This window comes from Salmo salar, chromosome 16 (assembly GCF_965601325.2).
Source record: "Salmo salar chromosome 16, fSalSal1, whole genome shotgun sequence".
Lineage (NCBI taxonomy): Eukaryota > Metazoa > Chordata > Actinopteri > Salmoniformes > Salmonidae > Salmo > Salmo salar.
In genome coordinates this window covers 76,526,983-76,550,382 of record NC_138306.1, presented here as the reverse complement: position 1 = coordinate 76,550,382, position 23,400 = coordinate 76,526,983, and the positions used below count along the sequence as shown (strand labels likewise).

Below are 23,400 nucleotides of genomic sequence, written 5' to 3'. Positions count from 1 at the left end.
CCACAACTTTGTGAAGTATGTTTCGGGTCATTGTCCATTTGGAAGACCCATTTGCGATCAAGCTTTAACTTCCTGACTGAAGTCTTGAGATGTTGCTTCAATATATCCACATAATTTCTCTTCCTCATGATGCCATCTATTTTTTGAAGTGCACCAGTCTCTCCTGCAGCAAAGCACCCCAACAACATGATGCTGCCACCCCCGTGCTTCACGGTTGGGATGGTGTTCTTTGGCTTGCAAGCCTCCCCCTTTTCCTCCAAACATAATGATGGTCCGTATGGCCAAACAGTTCTATTTTTGTTTCATCAGACCAGAGGACATTTCTCCCAAAAGTACGATCTTTGTCCCCATGTGCAGTTACAAACTGTAGTCTGGCTTTTTTATGGTGGTTTTGGAGCACTGGCTTTTTCCTTGCTGAGCGGCCTTTCAGGTTATGTCGATATAGGACTCGTTTTACTGTGGATATAGATACATTTGTACCTGTTTCCTCCAGCATCTTCACAAGGTCCATTGCTGTTGTTCTGGGATTGATTTATACTTTTCTCACCAAAGTACGTTCATCTCTAGGAGACAGAACGCGTCTCCTTCCTGAGCGCTATGACGGCTGCGTGGTCCCATGGTGTTTATGCTTGCGTACTATTGTTTGTTCAGATGAACATGGTACCTTCAGGCGTTTGTAAATTGCTCCCAAGTATGAACCAGACTTGTGGAGGTCTACAATTTTTTCTGAGGTCTTAGCTGATATCTTTTGATTTTCCCATGATGTCATGCAAAGAGGCACTGAGTTTGAAGGTAGGCCTTGAAATGCGTCTACAGGTACACCTCCAATTGACTCAAATGACGTCAATTATCCTCACAGAAGCTTCTAAAGCCATGACATAATTTTCTGGAATTTTCCAAGCTGTTTAAAGGCACAGTCAACTTGGTGTATGTAAACTTCTGACCCACTGGAATTGAGATACAGTGAATAAAGTGTAATAATATGTCTGTAAACAATTGTTGGAAAAATTACTTGTGTCATGCACAAAGTAGATGTCCTAACCGACTTGCCAAAACTATAGTTTGTTAACAAGAAATTTGTGGAGTGGTTGAAAAACAAGTTTTAATGACTCCAACCTAAGTGTATGTAAACTTGACTTCAACTGTGTATTGTCGAATCCAAGATGAAATCCAAGATTCTATAAGAAAAATTATTAAATAAAGTTGCTTTATTTTGCAACATCACAAGCTCTGAGCTGTTGAAGATTCCACCCACATTTATACCCTTAAACTACTTCAATAATGAGGACACATCAGATAGCACCAATAAGCAACAGGCGTACTGTTCATACTACTATAAATATAGGTAGAACCAGTATCACCTTCAGAATTACTGGTTGGCAGCAAAATGTAGACATTGGTAGTACTACTTTCTCCCCCTCACCTATAATTTAGCACTTACTAACCCCACATTTTGACAATATTATGGTTCACTTGAGCACTGGGATCGAAAATCCCAAAACCACATTAAGATCGCCTACTAACGACCAAGAGGGTGACTGTTACTGCTGTTACTGTTATGTTCACCTGCACCACAACAAATCATCTAACTACAGTAGTTTCTATGAGCAAGTGCTCTGTTACTAAGTACTAAGAATGTATTGTCCTTACTGGTCAAATGTCTATGAACACCAATGTACGTGATCAAGCCAGGTAGCGTACGGTCACCGACAGCAATTCAAATGGCAGTAGCTGCACTGTCTCTGAAATTAATACAGATTAAAACCATTTTTATTATATGTAATAACCAGTATTGATAATCAGGCCTATTTACATTTTAGTCCTTTAATAGACACTCCTATCCAGAGTGATTAGGGTTAAGTGCCTTGCTAAAGGGCACTGACATTTCTGATCTAGTTGGCTCAGGGATTCGAAAAAGCGACCTTTCGGTGACTGGCCCAACGCCAGTCACCGAAAAAAAAAACTGGCGAGTGTAGAGAGTATAGGGATATTGTTATCCACGTCGGCACCAACGATGTTAGGATGAAACAGTCAGAGGTCACCAAGCGCAACATAGCTATTGTGAAAACATATACCATATGGTCATTTGATGAAGACAAAATTGAAATATTAAGGCATTAAAACTTGTTAGTAATACAACATCTCAGTACTGCAGAGCTCTCCCTCTTATTATTACAATCTGTACAAATTCCTTGACTTAAGTCAAGTGAAGGCTTTAGAATGAGTAAATTATGACATAAGTAATTCACAAGCTGCGATTTAAAACAGAAAGTGCAGTGGGTTGGCATAAAGCACTCTGGGGAAAATACCTGAAAAGGAATCATACAACCACAAAGTGATTGATACTATGGGTTCAAACAACCGGCACAAATTGATTGAGATTTGTAAAGACGAGGCATGAATACTGAGAAAGTATAAGAATCCACAAAGCTATTTACCACTAAGTATTAAATAAGTTTTTGTCCATCATCCAAAATACAAATATTGCCCTCATTTCTGAAGTACTGTAAGTTCAGTAAGCACTCAGTTCATCACATTATACAGCAGAAAACAGGCAAACATTGAATGCAAGTTACTATGTGCAATCAGATGAAGTACAGTGAGCTCCAAAAGTATTGAGACAGTTACACGCTTTTTGGTTGTTTTGGCTCTGTACTCCAGCACTTTGGATTTGAAATGATCCAACAACTGAGGTTAAAGTGCAAACTGGCAGCTTTATTTTGAGGTTATTCTCATCCATATCGAGTTAAAGCTGACAGTCTGCACTTTAACCTTAGTCATTATCTCATTTCAAACCCAAAGTGCTGGAGTACAGAGCCAAAACAAAAGATGTCACTGACACAATACTTTTGTAGCTCACTGTACTTCATCTGATTGAATGCATGTTACTTTGCGCAACGTTTGCCTGTTGTTTTCCTTCATTTTACATTTCATTAAAAACATCTCCAACGGTTCAAACATGTTTCTCTCTTGGTTGTTTGTCTCAGTATAACATATGAAGGCATGTACTGAGAGCCTTCAAACCCCATGTTTCTGGTCCTCAGTTACCCCACCAGGAAGACCACCAGCTGGAAGGAAGCAATAGAGGAAAGAGCTCATGAGGCAAAACATTACTAATGACTAGGGCCAGGAGTTTGTCCTGGTCAGGTCACATGGTCTGGAAAAACTCTTGGTCTTATGTTATATATGCAACAGGTGTTCTTCCAGAAGAGTTCAACTTAAATGACACACACCCCTGCTCTCCCTTCACACCCTCTTAAGCAACAGTCAAACAGTACAGGGATTTCCTAGTTTGTCTTTTCTGGACCCCACACACACTTGCTCTAACAATCCTCAAGGTAATCAACAACATAGTAGATGGCAGAATTCCAGGTGAATGCCACTGTGTCTTACTCTCAGGCTTGGACTCATCTTTATGACTGTTGGATCTGCTGACTTCAGCTGCTAATGAGAACAGAAGGACAAACTTTCTCTAATCAGGTCATTTCTAGTAACCCTCTAAATCATGTGTCAAACTCATTCCATGGAGGGCCGAGTGTCTGCAAGGTTCACTCGATTGATTAATTAAGGTCACTAATTAGTAAGGAACTCCCCTCACCTGGTTGTCTAGGTCTTAATTGAAAGGAAAAAACAAAAACCTAATCCCTTCATGGAATGAGTTTGACATCCCAGTTCTAGATGAACCCTCTATACTTATAATAAACACTACAATGTATTTAGCTTTTCAGAATCAGTCAGTTACAGGAATCAAATCATCAGGACAAATAGGTTGGAGCTCACTGTAACTGCGAGAGCACTGATTCCAGATCGGTTACCGGGTAAACTATCCACTTAAGTTTCATACCCACCTCCATTCTCCTGCCCTTTTTCAGTTTTGTCTGCGTCCTCTTCCCCTGTTTTGTTAAACATCAACTACAGCCTCTCTTACTGCATCAAATGCTACTTAAGAAGTTACTTCTGTTTATACAGTCTTAAATTAACTGGAATACTTGCCTTGTTCTGGCTGGACTACATCACTGCCATTAGCTGAGGAGAAGAGAGAAAAGTTGAGCTCAGCATTCTCATACACAGACCATATTAGCATTGTTTGTGTTCACTTCTAGATGACAATGAAAAGGATGCTAAGTGGCAGAACTCCAGTCTAATGACACTGTATCTTCTTACTCTCAGGCTTTGATTCATCTTTATGACTGTTGGATCCACTGGCTTCAGCAGCTAATGATGACAGAAAGACAAACTTTCTCTAATCAGATCATTTTGAAAGAAACGCATACTTATACACTCCTATCCTATACTTGAATGCATTCAGTTGTACAACTGACTACTGTAGGTATCCCCCTTTCCCAATACACAGTGTATTATATTTAACTTAATCAGTGAGTTACAGCAGTGATTCACTAGGATTTTTTTCAGCAGTATAGGCAAGGGTAGAGGGGGGGTATTGCTACTAGTGTTAACGTAATTACATGCTACACTACATGACCAAAAGTATATAGACACCTGCTCGTCGAGTATTTTATTCCAAAATCATGGGCATTAATATGGAGTTGGTCCCCCCTTTGCTGCTATAACAGCCTCCACTCTTCTGGGAAGGCTTTCCACTAGATGTTGGAACATTGCTGCGGGGACTTTTGGCTTCCATTCAGCCACAACAGTGTTAGTGAGGTTGGGCACTGATTTCGGGCGATTAGGCCTGGCTCGCAGTCTGCATTCCAATTCATCCCAAAGGTGTTAGATGGGGTTGAGGTCAGTGCTCTGTGCAGGCCAGTCAAGTTCTTCCACACCGATCTCGACAAACCATTTCTGTATGGAACTCGCTTTGTCCTTGGGGGCATTGTTATGCTGAAACAGGTAAAGGCTTTCCCCAAACTGTTGCCACAAAGTTGGAAGCACAGAATCATCTACAATGTAATTGTATGCTGTTCACTGGAACTAAGGGGCCTAGGCCCAATCATGAAAAACAGCCCAACGCCTCCTCCAAACTTTACAGTTGGCACTATGCATTGGGGCAGGTAGCATTCCCCTGTCATCCTCCACACGGTGAAGCATGATTCGTCACTCCAGAGAACGCATTTCCACTGCTCCAGAGTCCAATGGCGGCGAACTTTACATCACTCCAGCCGACACTTGGCATTGTGATCTTTGGCTTGTGCGGTTGCTCGGCCACTGAAACCCATTTCATGAAGCTCCCAAATTACAGTTCTTGTGCTGACATTGCTTCCAGAGGCAGGTTGGAACTCTGTAGTGAGTGTTGCAACCGAGGACAGATGATTTTCACGCACTACGCGCTTCAGCACTCGTCGGTCCCTTTCTGTGAGCTTGTGTGGCCTATCACTTCACGGCTGAGCCGTTGTTGCTCCTAGACGTTTCCACTTCACAATAACAGAACTTACATTTGACAGGGGCAGCTTTAGCCTTGCAGAAATTTTACACACTGACTTTGAAAGTGCCACCCTGAAAGTCACTGAGCTCTTCAGTAAGGCCATTCTACAGCCAATGTTTGTCTATGGAGATTGTATGGCTGTGTGCTTGATTATATACACCTGTCAGCAACTGGTCTGGCTGAAATAGCCTAGAAGGGGTGTCCATATACTTTTGTATATATAGTGTAGCTGTTACCATAGATTTCCAGTCATTGAGCCAAAGACTATCCATTTAAAAGTGCGTCTCGGCAGAAATATATACATTAAAAAAATACATTCAATTCATCAGCGGTAAATCAAGGAATCAAATCATCAGGACAAATATGGTTTGAGTGTACTGTAACTGCCAGAGCACTCTGTTACCAGGTAAACTATTCGCTTAAATCTTATACACACCTCCATTCCCCTGTCCCTTTTCAGCTTTGTCTGCGTCGTCTTCCCCCGTTAGTAAAACCCCTGCAGAGTCACACACACACACGGAAAACATAAACTACAGCCTCTCTCCTACTGCATCAAACACTGCATAAAGCTACAATAGGTCGCTTTTTGGGAGACCCAACCCAATTCACATAGAAATGTGAGTTATATATCTTTCCTTCCTGTTGTAAGCAAGTCTAAGAAGCAGTAAATCTGTTCTATTTATATGGTTCCCGTTTCGGTTTTGTACACCAGCTGAATATACAATATTTATGGTTATGGAAAATATATTTCAGTGGTTTAAATAGTACAATGATCCTCTACCCAATGACTGCTTGTTTTTTCACATAAACTGAAATGAGGTAAAACTATTAGAATTGTATCAACCAGGAAATGGAGGAGCGATTTATGTATAGTCTATCTTTAAAGAAGTTACTTATGTTTATACAGTCAAACTAACTGGATGACATGCCTTGTTCTGGCTGGACTCCATCACTGCCTTTAGCTGAGAAGAAGAGAAGAGAGAAGTTGAGCTCAGCATTCTGATACACAGACCATATTAGCATTGGTTGTGTTCACTTCTGGATGACAATGAAAAGGATGCGTAAGTGGCAGAATTCAAGTCGAATGCCACTGTATTTTACCATCAGTCATCAAAAACAGAATTCAAATAAAATAGATTGATTGCTATGCTCTTGTGATATTCTGAGATATGCAGAGGAGCATCTAACTTCTAATGCTACTTCTGCTTCATGACGTCTTAAATTAGCTGGATGACTTGGCTGTGGTTTGATTGTTTACATCCCTCACTTTAGCTGAAGAGAGAATAGATCAGTTTAGCATTCTCAAACATCTTTGTTGTCACAATATTTAATGATGATGCAGACTCTTTAATTTGTAACATACAGAAGATCAGATGTAGGTAACCTTGTTCCTGGAGTACTGCAGGATTTTGTTCCAACTAGGCACCACACCAGACCAACTGAACTGATCAGTGATTGCCTACATTCAACACACCTGCTGGACCAGGTCAGTTAAATCAAAAACATGAAGTACCTGCGGCCCTCCAGGACCAGGGTTTCCTACCCTTGCAGTACATTATCACTTTAAGTTCTTAAAGACACAAAACCTGCAAAGGCCTTGAGACATCCTGAAACAGTCCACATCTCTAAACTGGTAACAGTCATATAAAAAACAACAACAAGGAAACAGTTCTCAGAACTGAAAACGTCCTGAATGAAGATTATTAAATAATTGGCTTTTCAACAGTACAACCTAGCAAGGGGCGACAGTGACAACCTTTATCCACAGTGTTAGCTCTATGGGTAACATTTTCACAGTGCAAAAATGCATAGATGTAAAGATAAACCAAACAAATTATTTCAAATACTCATCACAAGTACATCATTTAAAGCACATTTTCCTTGCAGATTCCAACAGCAAAATACACATTTATATATGCTTGTCCACACACTGCTAACTATAAACTCACATTAGTAATCACCTTCTCATACTGTATGTAGATGTCAATAAAACATGTTCTTAAAATAAATGCCACCACAAATAATATGAGAAACACATTTCTGGCAACATCTCCACATATCTGCATTGTCAAAGTGGCCCCATAGAAGTACCATGTAAAAGGTGTGTTAGTGTTACTACCTGTGTTAGTGGGCTGATTGTTATTAGTCTGATTCATGGAGTAATCTCTAGAAGACTTCTCTCCTACAGTGCTGTAAACTGTATCCATGGCAACCCCAGAGAGAACCCCTGAAGATCCACGGTTGGTGACCTGAACATCCCCTACAGTGTGATAAACAGTATCCGGGGCAACATCATCCCGAATGTTGCCTGCATCCCCTGTAAAGTTACACCAGCCATCAACAATATTTACTGTAAACAGAGTAGAATAGGTTCCTTGAATTTAGGAGGTATTTGCCCATTAAATTTGCATAAGAGAAAACATGAAATATTCTGGGTTGTGAAATTACTGCTGTGGACTCTCTCTCTCTCACATACACACATACACAAAAAGTTTTCTGGAACAGGACAAAAACAACACACATGTCCTGTGCTGTGAGGAAGCATGTGTGTAGTGCATGGAAGTATGTGTATATAGTGCAGTACATTAATAATGTTGTGTTTGTATTACTTTGGGGGCCCTGTCAGCAGGTTGAGTAGGGATCAGAGTCAAGTAAAGGTAAAACTTACCACACATTCCACTACAATACTTTCTCAAAAAGTCGATCCAGGTGTCTTGGGGATATCCTGAGATGAAATAGAAACTCAAAAATGTAAGACATTATTAACATTTTCATTCAAATGGTTCTTTGTTTTCACTGGAATCCAAATGTTCTGTGAAGCAGTGAGTATGAAGAATTGAGACAGGAAGAGACAGAATTATCCTACCTGTCTGTTTCTTCCACACCAAAAATCCTGAGGAGTACAAATATACACATTTTATTTTCCAAGTTGATCCATGGTTGTGTATCTTATGTGTTAGGTTTAACAGAGTGAGAAATAACCCCTAATAAAGTACAAGTCTATGCATTAACCATTCTGTCAGTTGTTGAGTATGACTTCAACCACATTTACATGCTTAAGCTGCAATAAGGAGACATAATTTCCGAGAGCATGCATACAGTACTTGCACAAGGCCGACTTCAAATCACTGTGAAAGTAACCAGTGAATTAAACAGCTGACGACAATACAAACTATGCTAGATAAATCCTACACATGCATTGAAATAAAGGCATACATCAAAGGACTTACCCAGGCCTACAATCAACAAGAATGCAAGACAAACTCAAAGAATGACAAAAATCACAAAATATACACATGCTTTTTTAAAGGAACCTAAGGCTGCGTCCGTGATTCAACACCACTGAATGGACAGCGCCTCAGGACAGGTAGGCATAGTGGAGCTCCATGGTGTGGTGCTGAATGGACAGCTCCTCGGTACAGGTAGGCATAGTGGAGCTCCATGGCGTGGTGCTGAATGGACAGCGCCTCAGGACAGGTAGGCATAGTGGAGCTCCATGGTGTGGTGCTGAATGGACAGCTCCTCAGTACAGGTAGGCATAGTGGAGCTCCATGGTGTGGTGCTGAATGGACAGCGCCTCAGGACAGGTAGGCATAGTGGAGCTCCATGGTGTGGTGCTGAATGGACAGCTCCTCAGTACAGGTAGGCATAGTGGAGCTCCATGGTGTGGTGCTGAATGGACAGCGCCTCAGGACAGGTAGGCATAGTGGAGCTCCATGGTGTGGTGCTGAATGGACAGCGCCTCAGGACAGGTAGGCATAGTGGAGCTCCATGGTGTGGTGCTGAATGGACAGCGCCTCAGGACAGGTAGGCATAGTGGAGCTCTGTGGTGTGGTGCTGAATGGACAGCACCTCTGTCCAGTAGACAGCTATATCATGATTTAGTTTGTGGGCAGTTACACATTTTTTGGGCATGGTTAGGTAGCCTACAATGCGTATTTGAAAATCATAACTGACACGCAGAACTTTAGAAATGGTAGGAATAATTGTAAATTGGCACTCCAGATGAAAAAGGTTGCCGGTCCCCTAGACTATAGTCACCATTGTCGAACGGTGCATACAGTGTAGATCTATAATGACTTCCCACCAACGGTCTTTGTAGAAAGTGGGAAGAGCACGAGACAATGTTGGTGGGAAGTCATTAGTGTCTTCAACAACACAGGAGGAGAGAACACGAACAGACTAAAAACCATAAGTAGCCAAGCTTTATATTAAAAAAAAACTATTTATTTTGGGGAAGTTGTTTCTGTTGTGTTTATTTTTATAACAATACATGAAACCAAAATTGCATTAGCCTCCTGGGCCGAATGAATGAAGATACCAATTAGGCTACAGCTATCGCAACCTATATTTTAATAGAAATAAAATAGCTTTTGGTTTCCAATGGTCACCAAAAAGTAGGGCTCCCCCACCTCCCAGTTCCCTGGCTATCAGATAACAACACGGATTACAAGGCTGACATCAAATTCAAAGCAATCGGTGACCAGCCTAAACTGCTTACCGGCAAAACAAACTGGTATTCTCTGTTCTCTGGTTTCTAAAAGTGAAAGAAAAGGCACCATGCTGGCAGCTGCTCTCCGAGCCATGCGAATAATTTTAGTCTACTTTTTTGGTCTACTTTAAATTATTTTTCTTGAGTGACTGCCAGACCCTGCTATACCCAATGGAAGCCCCCAGGGTTGGGAGTGACTGATTACATGTAACCTACCCAACCCTGGAAACTCCCTACTTCGTATGATAAAGCCACACACAGCCAAAATGAATCATCCTTTTATGGACCTGCAGATAGGCCTTATGCACCGTCACATATTACAGTTATAGTGGATGGTCGATATGGTATCGAAAACGTAGCATACTTGTGCGACTAGGGGAGAATATCAATGGCATACTCCTTGCATCCTCTCTCCTACTTCTCAAAACCCATTGGATGAGAAAGCCAGAGGTCCCTCCCCTCTGACCTTCTCTTCCAATGAGTTTTGAGAAGGAAGCGAGGATGCAAGGAGTAAACAATTAAGATTCTACCCATGGATTTTTATTATGATGTTAGGTAGATGTTATTACATGATGTTTTATTGACTTGTGATGTACTTCAAGTGCTCCGCAATGGCGGGAAGTATTTGCATAAAGTTCAACTTTCCCAACTTTGGTCCCACCCTGTTCACGACCCTCGCCCATGCTACCAACTGTCCCCCACACAATTCGCTTCTCTTCCATTGGAAATGATTGGCTTTCCGTGGTTTCACGGCCCACATCATCTTCAGAGAGGCACTGTGAGCCTTTTCTTTTAAAAATGTTTCTAGTTTGTTTGTAACAACAGTTGTGTAGTATGTTGACTGTGGCTATGTCTTCAGCCTACGTAGCAGACATGAGCTTTCTGTAAAAGTGAAAGTAAAACTTGCCTGTTGAGCCACTTGATTTAAAAAAATAGGATGGATGTAGCCTATGACAAAGGTAAAATAACCTAGCCAGCGATTTCACATCTAATATCCATTGTACGATAAACATATTTTTAGGTTAACACAAAGTAATTACCATCCTTTTTGCTGATTCATTCAGATTAGACTAATCCATACTGTGCACTGTCCAAATTGGTGCCTCACTGTAACACATTATGAAGACTGTGACCTACAGCAGGTGGTGCATCTAACCCCTTGTCTTGACTGTAACAGTAGCCTGAACACTACTGTAAATACAGGTAGAACAGGTATCCCCTTCAGGGGGTATAGCTCACTGTTGTTGCTGCTGTTAAGTCAATCTGTGCTTCAGAACTTTGCACATGTACAGTGTTCTGTTACTATAGATGTGCTGTTCTTACCTGTTATGACGGCAACAAGCACTACAATGGTAACGACAACACCACCAACAACAGCACCGGTATTGGAACGCTCTGAAATGAAAACACATTTTGTATTGATACTTTGACTGGAGTTGATCAGGTATTCAGCATAGTTCCACACTCAAAATGTCCTACAATACTAGCAGTGTTACTGACATATCAATACATAAGACTGTAACACACTTATGAGGCGGCAGGGTAGCCTAGTGGTTAGAGTGTTGGACTAGGAACCGAAAGGTTGCAAGATGGAATCCCTGAGCTGACAAGGTACAAAATCTGTCGTTCTGCCCCTGAACAAGGCAGTTAACCCACTGTTCCTAGGCTGTCATTGAAAATAAGAATTTGTTCTTAACTGACTTGCCTAGTTAAATAAATGAGTGTCCACTCACCTGGACCAAACACCTCACTGACTTCCTCACTAACAGCATTCTTCATCTTGCAGGTGTAATTGTAACCATTGTTTGATTTGCCAGTGTCACTCTTAGAGACAGTAAGCTGTTTGCCTACAACCTCCCATGCCCCCTCTCCCTCTTTCCATCTGTAGGTGACTGGTTCAGCATCAGTGGTGTCACCTTCACAGGTCAGAGTGCAGGAGGTTTTGTTGGTGTTACAGGAAGAAGTGATTGTGGGTTTGGGGACTGGCTCTGTAAATAGAGGAAAGAAACAGGAATAATTTGGGGAAATGCTTGCAATACATAACCTGCTGTTTCATATAGAGGCATACACACACACACACACACACACACACACACACACACTTACTGAAAACAGATAGCTTATATGTCTTGTCAGGCAGTTTGCTGTTGAACTCCACAGAATAAACTCCACTGTCTGTTTTCATCAATCCACTGATTCTCAGCTCTCCAGTAGTCTGGTCCAGGGTTGTACGGTTTTTGAAGGCAGCATAGATGTCCAGACCACCAAAATCCTTGTCCCACTCTGCCACCTTGTTCTTCCCATGCTTCCATGCGATGCTTGTGATGGGGTCAGTCACTGTGGACTTATCTGGTTTCAACACCAGCTCACCTCCCACTTTAAGAGAAAGATCATCTAGGAAAGCAGACATTTCATACATGTATCAGAGTATCAATGTATCCAGGGTAACACATTATGGTTGGGGTATAAATATGTAGTCCTAACCCTATTGGCATTGAAAGAGACATTATCATCTACCTTTACTGTTTATATCTAGAATTCTGCTTGCTGGGTGTATCTGGTCTATGTAGTCTGACCACTTTGACTAGTATGTTCCCCTCATCACCACCACTGGAACAGAAATGTATGTAGACAACACCATAGACTAAAGTCTTTGTCTACACCCTGTTCACTATTATATCACTAGCTAGGTTTCCATCCAATTTACGACTGATTTTCATGCTATTATTCTAAAATATGCATAAAACAATAATCACATTTTCCCACCAGAGATATGTTTCCATCAAACTGACTTTTTGATGATAAGTCTGTGAATGATGAGGTAGTGTAAATAGCCCTCCGCACCTCTCTGATTCAGAGGGGTTGGGTTAAATGCGGAAGACACATTTCAGTTGAATAAATTCAGTTGTACAACTGACTAGGTACCCCCCTTTCCCTTTCACTTGACATAAAAATAACTTTTGCAGATAAATTCCCATGTACCAAATGAAAAATACAATTTTAAATGGGTTCCATCGCATTTTCTACTATACTGATGGTTTGTCACAAACTGCTACGTTATATAGACTGTTGTGTTATATAGACTGTTGTGTTATATAGACTGTTGTGCATTATAGACTGCTGTGCGTTATATAGACTGTTGCGGTATAAAGACTGTTGTGTTATATAGACTGCTGTGTTATATAGACTGTTGCGTTATATAGACTGCTGTGTTATATAGACTGTTGCGTTATATAGACTGCTGTGTTATATAGACTGTTGTGTTATGTAGACTGCTGTGTTATATAGACTGTTGTGTTATATAGACTGTTGTGTTATATAGACTGTTGTGTTATAGAGACTGCTGTGTTATATAGACTGTTGCGTTATATAGACTGCTGTGTTATATAGACTACTGTGTTATATAGAGTGTTGCGTTATATAGACTGCTGTGTTATATAGACTGTTGTGTTATATAGACTGTTGTGTTATATAGACTGCTGTGTTATATAGACTGCTGTGTTATATAGACTGTTGTGTTATATAGACTGTTGTGCGTTATATTTTTTATTTCACCTTTATTAACCAGGTAGGCCAGTTGAGAACAAGTTCTCATTTACAACTGCGACCTGGCCAAGATAAAGCAAAGCAGTGCGACAAAAACAACAACACAGAGTTACACATGGGATAAACAAACGCACAGTCAATAACACAATAGAAAAATCTGTATACAGTGTGTGCAAATTAAGTAAGGAGGTAAGGCAATAAATAGGCCAATGGTGGCGAAGTAATTACAATTTAGCAATTTACACTGGAGTGATAGATGTGCAGATGTGCAAGTAGAAATACTGGTGTGCAAAAAAGCAGAAAAACAAAAACCAATATGGGGATGAGGTAGGTAGTTTGTTGGATGGGCTATTTACAGATGGGTTGTGTACAGCTGCAGCGATCAGTAAGCTGCTCTGTCAGCTGACGCTTAAAGTTAGTGAGGGAGATAAGTCTCCAACTTCAGTGATTTTTGCAATTCGTTCCAGTCATAGGCAGCAGAGAACTGGAAGGAAAGGCGGCCAATGAAGTGTTGGCTTTGGGGATGACCAGTGAAATATACCTGCTGGAGCGTGTGCTACGGGTGGGTGTTGCTATGGTGACCAGTGAGCTGAGATAAGGTCGGAGCTTTACCTAGCAAAGACTTATAGAGCCAGTGGGTTTGGCGACGAATATGTAGCAAGGACCAGCCAACGAGAGCATACAGGTTGCAGTGGTGGGTAGTATATGGGGCTTTGGTGACAAAACGGATGGCACTGTGATAGACTGCATCCAATTTGCTGAGTAGAGTGTTGGAGGCTATTTATAAATGACATCGCCGAAGTCAAGGATAGTCAGTTTTACGAGGGTATGTTTGGCAGCATGAGTGAAGGAGGCTTTGTTGTGAAATAGGAAGCCGATTCTAGATTTAACTTTGGATTGGAGATGGTTAATGTGAGTCTGGAAGGAGAGTTTACAGTCTAGTCAAACACCAGGTATTTATAGTTGTCCACATATTCTAAGTCAGAACCGTCCAGAGTAGTGATGCTAGTCGGGTGGGCAGGTGCGGGCAGCGATCGGTTGAAGAGCATGCATTTAGTTTTACTTGCATTTAAGAGCAGTTGGAGGCCACGGAAGGAGAGTTGTATGGCATTGAAGCTCGTTTGGAGGTTTGTTAACACAGTGTCCAAAGAAAGCATCGATCGTCATGTCACCAAAATAAGAATGTCAATATTTATTGGAAAGAAGCATCAAACTCAACACCTTGCACTTTCACCATCCTCTGAAGTTGATCATCATTTATTTCATCTGTAGCCTAATAAACTGCATGCAGTACCTTCCCAAGTCATAGTGGGAGGACCACACAACATATTATCACATGACTCCAAGTTTACTTCGATAGGATGGTTATTATATCAGTATTTGTGCATAAAGGAGGGAAGGCATTAAGGGAGTCTGCCCACCCTACTGTACCTCCTTGCCTCCTCCTCCAAGTAAAATATTTAAATATTGATAATTTATTTGACCGAGACGCACGCCGACAGAAAGAATCATCAATCTCAGATAAAGCATCAGAGCGAGCGAAACAGCGCCCCTCTGTCTATGTATGTGTAGATCATGTATCTGATGCTGTCTGGACAAAAGGAGTATGACATGTCATACTTTATCTAGCCAGACAGTATCAGATACATGGGCTACATATAGTAAGACAGAGGGGCGCTGTTTCACTTGCTAGTTTCAGCAGAGAGGAAGAGGCTCAGCGAGAGGGTTCACTCTCACCAAAATCTGTCCTGAATAAGTCCGCAGTCTCCGGACAATTCTTGCACATTCATTGTTACATTGTGTGAATTGTTTGCCCTTTTGATTTTGATCAATACCCCATGTAAAGGGGGTGGCCAAATAGCCCGTGGATGACCCCCAGCTCTTTTCTTCTTCAAAGCCATGTTGTTTTCTGTTGTTTTTTATGCTAGGCTAGCTAGCTAGTTAGCTTCCACCTCTTCTGCCTGGTTTTGTCACGAGCTCTCATTGGCTATTGCTGATCACCGTTCTCAAAACTTGTGGTTGCACATCTCACACTACAAGAGCATTGCAGATTTTGTGCACATAAAATCAAACATGTTTGAAAATATTGGGGCGTCTGAGACTGCTCAAAGACAAGATCGGTAGCCCTCAGATTGTGTCTTTGACCTACTCACATTAAACGTGCATCGCCCCGAGTAGACAACGACATGGGGATTTTGTCTCCAATTTCAAAAACTGGGTCTGGGACAGCTAAATCATGGACAAAATCATGTAGTGTACACCTGGCTTAAGGCGAGAGCACCAGCCTCTGCCATATGGACACATTGATACACTGTGGTCCACTGGCGGCTATAGAACTCAGAGAGAGGCCTACTGCTGCATTGGCGTATAGACTATAACTTCCATCATCAACTAAAATAAGATAGATATGCCTAAACCGACAATTAAAACAGTCGAAAATATCCTGATGAAAATTCTGGTTCTTTCAATCACATTCATCTCTCTACTCCGCCTGTCTGCCTCCCTTTCTATCTGTCTTGACTTGAGATATTACTAGTGAAGTGCAACATTGTATCAAATATCTACTGGATCCAGCCAGAAGCTGTCCCTAGAAAACTTGGAACATTATATCAACTAGCCTATTCCGGGCCCTCAGAGTTTCCTGCACCAGAGAGCTTGGGACAGATGTTTCTGCTGGATATATGGGATCATCAGATGATATTTGATATCAATATCTATGATATTTTGCATTATCACACCAAGGCTTGGTGATTATCGAGTGTTGGAAAGATTTTTCAAATACTGAGGAACTATCATTTGCAATGGACATTAAAAAAACAGACAATTTACAATGTGTAAAGTGGAGAAAAAATGACTGAGAAGCTCTGCTTATTAGTGGTGGACGTGGTGAGTTAAGACAATCAGACATCCGACATTGCCAAACAGGCACTTTCCTACAGTTCCATGCAGCAGGCCAGGTAGGCCTACTTCTATGAGTGCCCATACGAGCACGCTCCTCCAACGTTATCAGGACAGAGAAACCAGACACATGCTCATTGCTCACGGGAGCACTTCAAACAGAAGACAATGAAAAGATTGACAAAACTCATAATGGTTATGAAATAAACCAAAACTTGTTTCTCAAAAGTGTAGCAGGTTCTGAATTCTGCAAACAACGTTTCCACTCTGAGAATGAGAATAGTATATGACTCTAATTAATATGTGCATTAACAGTCATTAATGTAACCAAATGACGAGGGATTAACTAGGCCTACAGAGGCCTAGGACTACAGATGACATATGTAATGGGGAAGTGATAAAAAAATACAATCAAAGGGCAAACAAGTCACACAATGAAACAATGAATGGGCAAGAATTGGTAGGAGACAGCTGAGTGCATTCTGGAGAGAGACATGCCATATCTTCACCACACACCACTTCTCTTCTTCTTGTTGCAAGATAAAAAATTATACTTTAGACACATTACCTTCACACATATTTTATTTGCTTTTCACTGACAGCCACAACTCAATGAGATAGACATTTTTTTTTTTACATTTAACCTTTATTTAACAAGGCAAGAACAAATTCTTATTTACAAAGACGGCCTACCGGAGAAAAGTGGATTAACCAGCAACCTTTCGGTTACTGGCCCAACGCCCTAACCACTAGGCTACCTGCCGCCCCAGACATATTGCCACGCATGCTGCCCAAATTGTGGGATTCCAAAATAGGCTTACACTTATTCACTTGTGATTTGAAACAATCTAGAGCTATTTTTTTTAAAGAAGCTATTGATCCTCTATGGCTAAGTTATGCTCTCTGGTGAAGTATTTTAATGATCCTCTGTGGCTAAGTCATGCTCTCTGGTGAAGTATTTTAATGATCCTCTGTGTCTAAGTTATGCTCTCTGGTGAAGTATTTTAATGATCCTCTGTGGCTAAGTCATGCTCTCTGGTGAAGTATTTTAATGATCCTCTGTTACTAAGTCATGCTCTCTGGTGAAGTATTTTAATGTTCTTATTTAGACAGGAGTAATTATATAACTGTGGCAAAACAATCTGTTCAGGCGTGTGATCAGGTGCCACAAAGAGGGACTTAAGAAAATTAAAATTGGCTCAGAACAGGGCAGCACGGCTGGCCCTTAAATGTACACGGAGAGCTAACATTAATGATATGCATGTCAATCTCTCATGGCTCAAAGTGGAGGAGATTGACTTCATCACTACTTGTTTTTGTAAGAGGTGTTGACAAGCTGAATGCACTGAGCTGTTTTAAACTACTAGCTCACAGCTCAGACACCCATGCATACCCCACAAGACATGCCACCAGAGGTCTCTTCACAGTCCCCTAGTCCAGAACAGACTATGGGGGGCGCACAGTACTACATAGAGCCATGACCACATGGTACACTATTCCACATCAGGTAACTGACGCAAGTAGTAGAATCAGATTTAAAAAAACAGATAAAAATATCCCTTTTGGAACAGCAGGTACCATGAAGAGACACACACACAGGTACAGACACACACATACACACACAAACTCTACACAGATGTACATTGTAATATTGTTGTATGGTGGTATTATACATTTGTATTGTAGATGTGTAGTGGTTTAAAAATGTTATATGATGTACTGTTTTCATGTGTAATGTAAGTGCCTTAATGTGTTTGGACCCCAGGAAGAGTAGCTGCTGCCTTGGCATCCCTAGTAAATACTTTAGGGGAAGCCAGCCTCCTATATCTAGCCTATGGATCTGATGCTGTCTGGACAGAAATAGTATAACATGCCATACTCTTTTGGTCCAGACACAATCAGATACATTGTTTACACATACTGAGACAGAGGGGCGCTGTTTCGCTCGCTTGGATTCTTTATCTGAGATTGATGGGTCTTTCTGTCGGCCTGCGTCTCAGTCAAATAAATGATCAATATTTCAATATTTTATTTGGATGCCCCCCCCCCCCCCTAAGGCTCGCCCATAAGGCCGGGCCTGCCATGATCACGCAGACCCTTCTGTAGGTTTTAGCCTTGGTTATGCCAGGATTCAACATGTGATAACTTCCTAACTTCCTGAACTTGGCTCTGTGTGTAGCTAAGCGGAATTTGAAGGGTGCGGTCCGTAACGTAACCCACATAGACGTCGTTTAAAACCATTCTTCAATAGGAAGAGCGTGTTTAGGCTATGTCCATCACTCCATAATGTCGTTTATGATTTCAGATTGCCATCTTTCTTATTTTCTTTGATATGAATCCCACTCTGCGGCTACAGCGCAGTGTTCATAAGGCACGTGATCTTACATATACCCATTGTTCATGATAATCAAATATTATGATGTGACGTGTAGGCTAGGCTATACAACTAGCACACAATAGCAAACAAGTAGCCTAACAAATATTAGGTAGGCCAAACGCTACGTTCGGCCCGCCAGTCGGTTCAACTTACCTTCGGAGACCACCGTTCGCACCAGATAAAGCCAGAAGCACAATCGGATAAGCGTTAGTTTGGACATATTTGTTAGTTCGTTCGTAAAAGTAAATTCACATGAGATATGCTAAAACACTGTGTGGTTAATAACCTAGCCTACCGAGGCTGTGAAAGTGAAAGTAAAATGTGGATTTTAGTTCCCCCCTCTGCCTTCCTCTGAAGTCATGACCACTTGGTTGAAAATAACGTTCCATTTGACTTGTAAATAATGTTTAATAGTTGAAATACAATCACACTGTACACCAACACATTGTATAATGTTGATATGCTATAATAACTTTAATATAATGTTTTTCTAACCACGTCTGGAATGTTCCTTGCCCATACCTGGTCTCTGGCGCCTCCCTGTGTGTATAATTGGCTTCAATGTACAGAATGATATATTTTATCTAGAATTGATCGGGTCACTGTGCTATAATGTAACCAAAGTTTGCAATATTGTAATATTCAAAGGTAACTTAATAACTATAGTTAATTTAATTTTCCTCCTGTCCACTGAGCCTACTGTATGAGGCATGCACACTAAAACATTCACACAATGAAATATTTTCTGATAAAATAATAAGTTTGTCATCTTGTCAACATTTCATTATAACTCACATTACTCAAAGTTTATAAAAAATTATAGTAGCCTAGGCTAAACATGACAGCCCATACAGGATAATAATATGATACATAATAACCCGTAAGAGATTGAAAAAGAGAGATGAGTTTACTGAAGAGAAACAAACCTTCCCTGTACAGAATCAAAATATTTATCAAACAAACTATATATTCAACAAGTGCTTTTCAACTGGCTTATTCTGGTACAGTGTCTGTAGCTGTACTGGTCTCTGTTGGCACAGGATTTATTTATACTTCCCTGTGAAGTACACAGAGTATCTGAGCTACTGTCTATTGCTGTACATGCTGTATCTGAGCTGGTGTCTACTGGTCCAGAGGGTGCACCTGAACTGTATTTTATTGGAGTAGATAGTGTACCTACATGCTGTGGCTCTGAGACCAGCTGACAATCCTGGACTGCTTCTATCAGGAGTGTTTGTACTGTCTGACACTGACCTAGTGGGTCTCCTCAGACCTGATAGGCCAGGTGTTCCTCTCTCTCTGTCTACCTGACCACTGCTCCTCTGGGTTTCCATTGTATTCAACGCACTTCCTTGTTCTACACCCATCTGATAGCCATGATAGTGTCTTATAGATCAGGGTTTTCCAAATGTTTTCACTCGGGCCCCCCTTGGGTCTTGATGTATGCGAATTCAGGATGGAGGTGTTTGTTTGGGAGGAGTTAGGTTCTTTCACCTCTATCTCTGACGCTCCATATTTGTCCTTTCTCTGTGGGGTTGGTGGAGACCTCTGACCGTCAGTCTGGCTGTTGAGTGTGGCTCTGCTGGATTCATCCTCTTCCTTCCCTTCATCCTGTGTTTTCTCTTCCTTCCCCTCTCCATCTCTTCTACCCTCTTCCTCCCCCTCTCGTCTTCCCTCGTTCTCGTCATCTCCCCCCCGTCTCTGCATCATAATCTCAGACCATTGCCTCATGTGACTCCTGGTCAGATCCATTCCCATAATCCTCTGTCCCTCCCCCACAGTGTATCCTGATTGTGGTTCAGGCTGTATCCATCTCTGGTATCCATCTCTGGTATCCATCTCTGGTATCCATCTCTGGTATCCATCACTGGTATCCATCTCTGGGCTTTGGAGGGGGTCAGATGAGTCCGTGACATAGCCTTCTCCCCTCCCTTACTCTCTTCCTTCACTTCCCTCTCTCTTTCTCCCTCTCCGTTTCCAGATACCTTAGTCAGTGTCCTCACCTGAGATCTAGGCTGGAAGGCATTGGAATTCCGGCCCTGATTCTGGTCATTTCGTTTGAGCAGGCTATTACTCACAACATCACCTGTGTTATCAGTAGATCCTGCCTCATCTAGTAATGGCTGCTTCTCTTCCTCACTCTCTCTGGATATCACAGCCTTGCTGGTGTGGGTAATCTGGTTATACTTAACAATAAAGGGGAAAGGGGAAAGGGGGATACCTAGTCAGTTGTACAACTGAATACATTCAACTGAAATGTGTCTTCCGCAATTAATCGACATCCACGTGTTCGGCGCCCGGAGAACAGTGGGTAAACTACCTTGCTCAGGGGTAGAATGACATAAGGCCCAAGGAGGTGTGGTATATGGCTAGTATACCATGACTAAGGGCTGTTCTTATGAACGACGCAACGCAAACCCCGAGGTGACTTATTTCTATTATAAACTGGTTACCAACGTAATTAAAGCAGTAAAAATAAATGTTTTTTCATACCCGTGGTATACGGTCTGATATAGCATGGCTTTCAGCCAATCAGCATGCAGTTCTTTGTCCTGCTCTGGATATCATTCAACATATCATACCTAGAGAACCAGGGATGTTGGAGCATATTAAAGTCTATTTCAGAAAAACACTTTCACTTTCTTACTTTCAAAATCTGAATATTTTGTTGACCTGGAATCATTCTTTGATCCTGAGATAGCTAGAGAAACAATTGTTGATATGAAAAATACATTTCCATCAAACTTCAAGGAGGAGACTCAAATAATGAAACATTTATGGTAATATTTACAGTAAAGACATGGGCTTACCTTTGGAACACTTCCAGCAGATGAGACAGGCCACTACACATGGGTGAATAGCCAATAGATCAGAAGCCAAGACACCAATCACAGCACCAGCTATTAGGGGGACTATGGAAACATGCAAATACAGAAACATTTGGAGATGGTCAGACAGACAAAAACAGATGTTGTTGATGTCGCCCATATCTGCTTATACTATCTCTTGTTTAGCTGTGGCCTTTCAGTCGATGCTGTTGTAGGTCTGTGTCTTCTCACTGACTGGGTTCCTGGCCTCACAGGTGTAGCTGTCTGACTCTGGGGATGTGATGTTGTATTGCTGTCTAGTCTGCTCCTGGCTCCACATCTCCTCCTGGTGGTCAGACCAAGACCAGCAGTACACCACCAGCGGACCCTTAGCACTGCAGTGAACAGTTGCCACGGTGCCGTTCAATTCACAGGTGACGTCAGGTTGTGATACTGGATCTGTGGATGGAAATGGAGGAGTATGTCACATAGCAGAGAACACGTGGTGGTGCACACTCACTGTACACACACACACACACACTCACTGTACACACACACACACTCACTGTACACACACACACACACACTGTACACACTGTACACACACACACATTGTACACACTCACACACTCTTTCTCTCGCTCTTTCTTTACAATCTGTTTGTGTTCTGTCTTTCTTTCACTCTTTCTCATTCTTTACAATCTGTTTGTGTTCTCTGTTTCTCTCTCTCTTTTAATCTCTATTAGGCTGTGTTTAAAAACAGGTTTTGTTGGAGTTACAGAAAGAAGTCATTGTAAATCCAGGAGAGACAAAGCTGTGAAAAAGTATTGTGAAGCACACACACACACACACACACACACACACACACACACACACACACACACACACACACACACACACACACACACACACACACACACACACACAGCAATACTGCCAGCAAAGGAACCAACATGCACACACACACATACCGTACACATATGCTGTTGAACTGTTTTCATCAATCCACTGATTCTCAGCTCTCCAGTAGCCTGGTCCAGGGTTGTGCCGCTTTCAAAGCCACCATAGGTGTACAGCCCAAAATCCTTGTCCCACTCTGCCGCCTTGTTCAAGCCATGCTTCCATAGGATGCATGTGATGGGGTCAGGTATAGTGGACTTGTCCGGAGTCAACACAAGAAACTCTCCCACTTTTCTGTAGAGCTGTTCATCTGGAACACCAGGCATCATATATGTGAAAGTGAACTAGTTAACACTCTAAATGGGCCTACATAGCCCTATTGACATTGAACGTGATACAGTTGAAGTCGGAAGTTTGCATACACTTAGGTTGGAGTCATTAAAACTCGTTTTTCAACCACTCCACAAATGTCTTGTTAACAAACTATAGTTTTGGCAAGTCGGTTAGGACATCTACTTTGTGCATGACGCAAATAATTTTTCCAACAATTGTTTACAGATTATTTCACTAATAATTCACTGTATCACAATTCCAGTGGGTCAGAAGATTACATACACCAGTTGACTGTGCCTTTTAACAGCTTGGATAATTCCAGAAAATGATGTCATGGCTTTAAGAGCTTCTGATAGGCTAATTGACATCATTTGAGGCAATTGGAGGTGTACCTGTGGATGTATTTCATGGCCTACCTTCAAACTCAGTGCCTCTTTGCTTGACATCATGAGAAAATCAAAAGAAATCAGCCAAGACCTCCGAAAAAATTATAGACCTCCACAAGTCTGGTTCATCCTTGGGAGCAATTTCCAAATGCCTGAAGGTACCACGTTCATCTGTACAAACAATAGTATGCAAGTATAAACACCATAGGACCACGCAGCCATCATACCGCTCAGGAAGGAGATGCGTTCTGTCTCCTAGAGATGAACGTACTTTGGTG

At 41.6% G+C, this 23,400-nt stretch overlaps 2 protein-coding genes across 13 annotated transcripts in view; both read right to left on the bottom strand.

The window, feature by feature from the left end:
- The window catches only part of LOC106592084 (uncharacterized), a 143,219-nt gene that overhangs the window by 23,242 nt on the left and 96,577 nt on the right, over positions 1-23,400 (bottom strand). The window lies entirely within an intron of this gene.
- LOC106574687 (CD48 antigen) lies at positions 1,753-19,035 on the bottom strand. Of its 8 annotated transcripts, XM_014150695.3 has the most exons (12): positions 18,850-19,035; positions 11,982-12,269; positions 11,609-11,863; positions 11,199-11,270; positions 8,250-8,276; positions 8,052-8,108; positions 7,503-7,700; positions 6,313-6,345; positions 5,820-5,879; positions 4,165-4,215; positions 3,994-4,026; positions 1,753-3,068 (listed from the first exon to the last, which is right to left on the bottom strand). In XM_014150695.3, the coding sequence occupies exons 1-12, from the start codon at positions 18,914-18,916 to the stop codon at positions 3,019-3,021; spliced, it is 1,191 nt and encodes a 396-aa protein (XP_014006170.3). In that variant the 5' UTR covers positions 18,917-19,035; the 3' UTR covers positions 1,753-3,018. The 8 variants fall into 8 exon arrangements, with proteins under 8 accessions (XP_014006170.3, XP_014006171.3, XP_045553795.2 ...); XM_014150696.3 differs by lacking the exon at positions 4,165-4,215; XM_045697839.2 differs by lacking the exon at positions 6,313-6,345.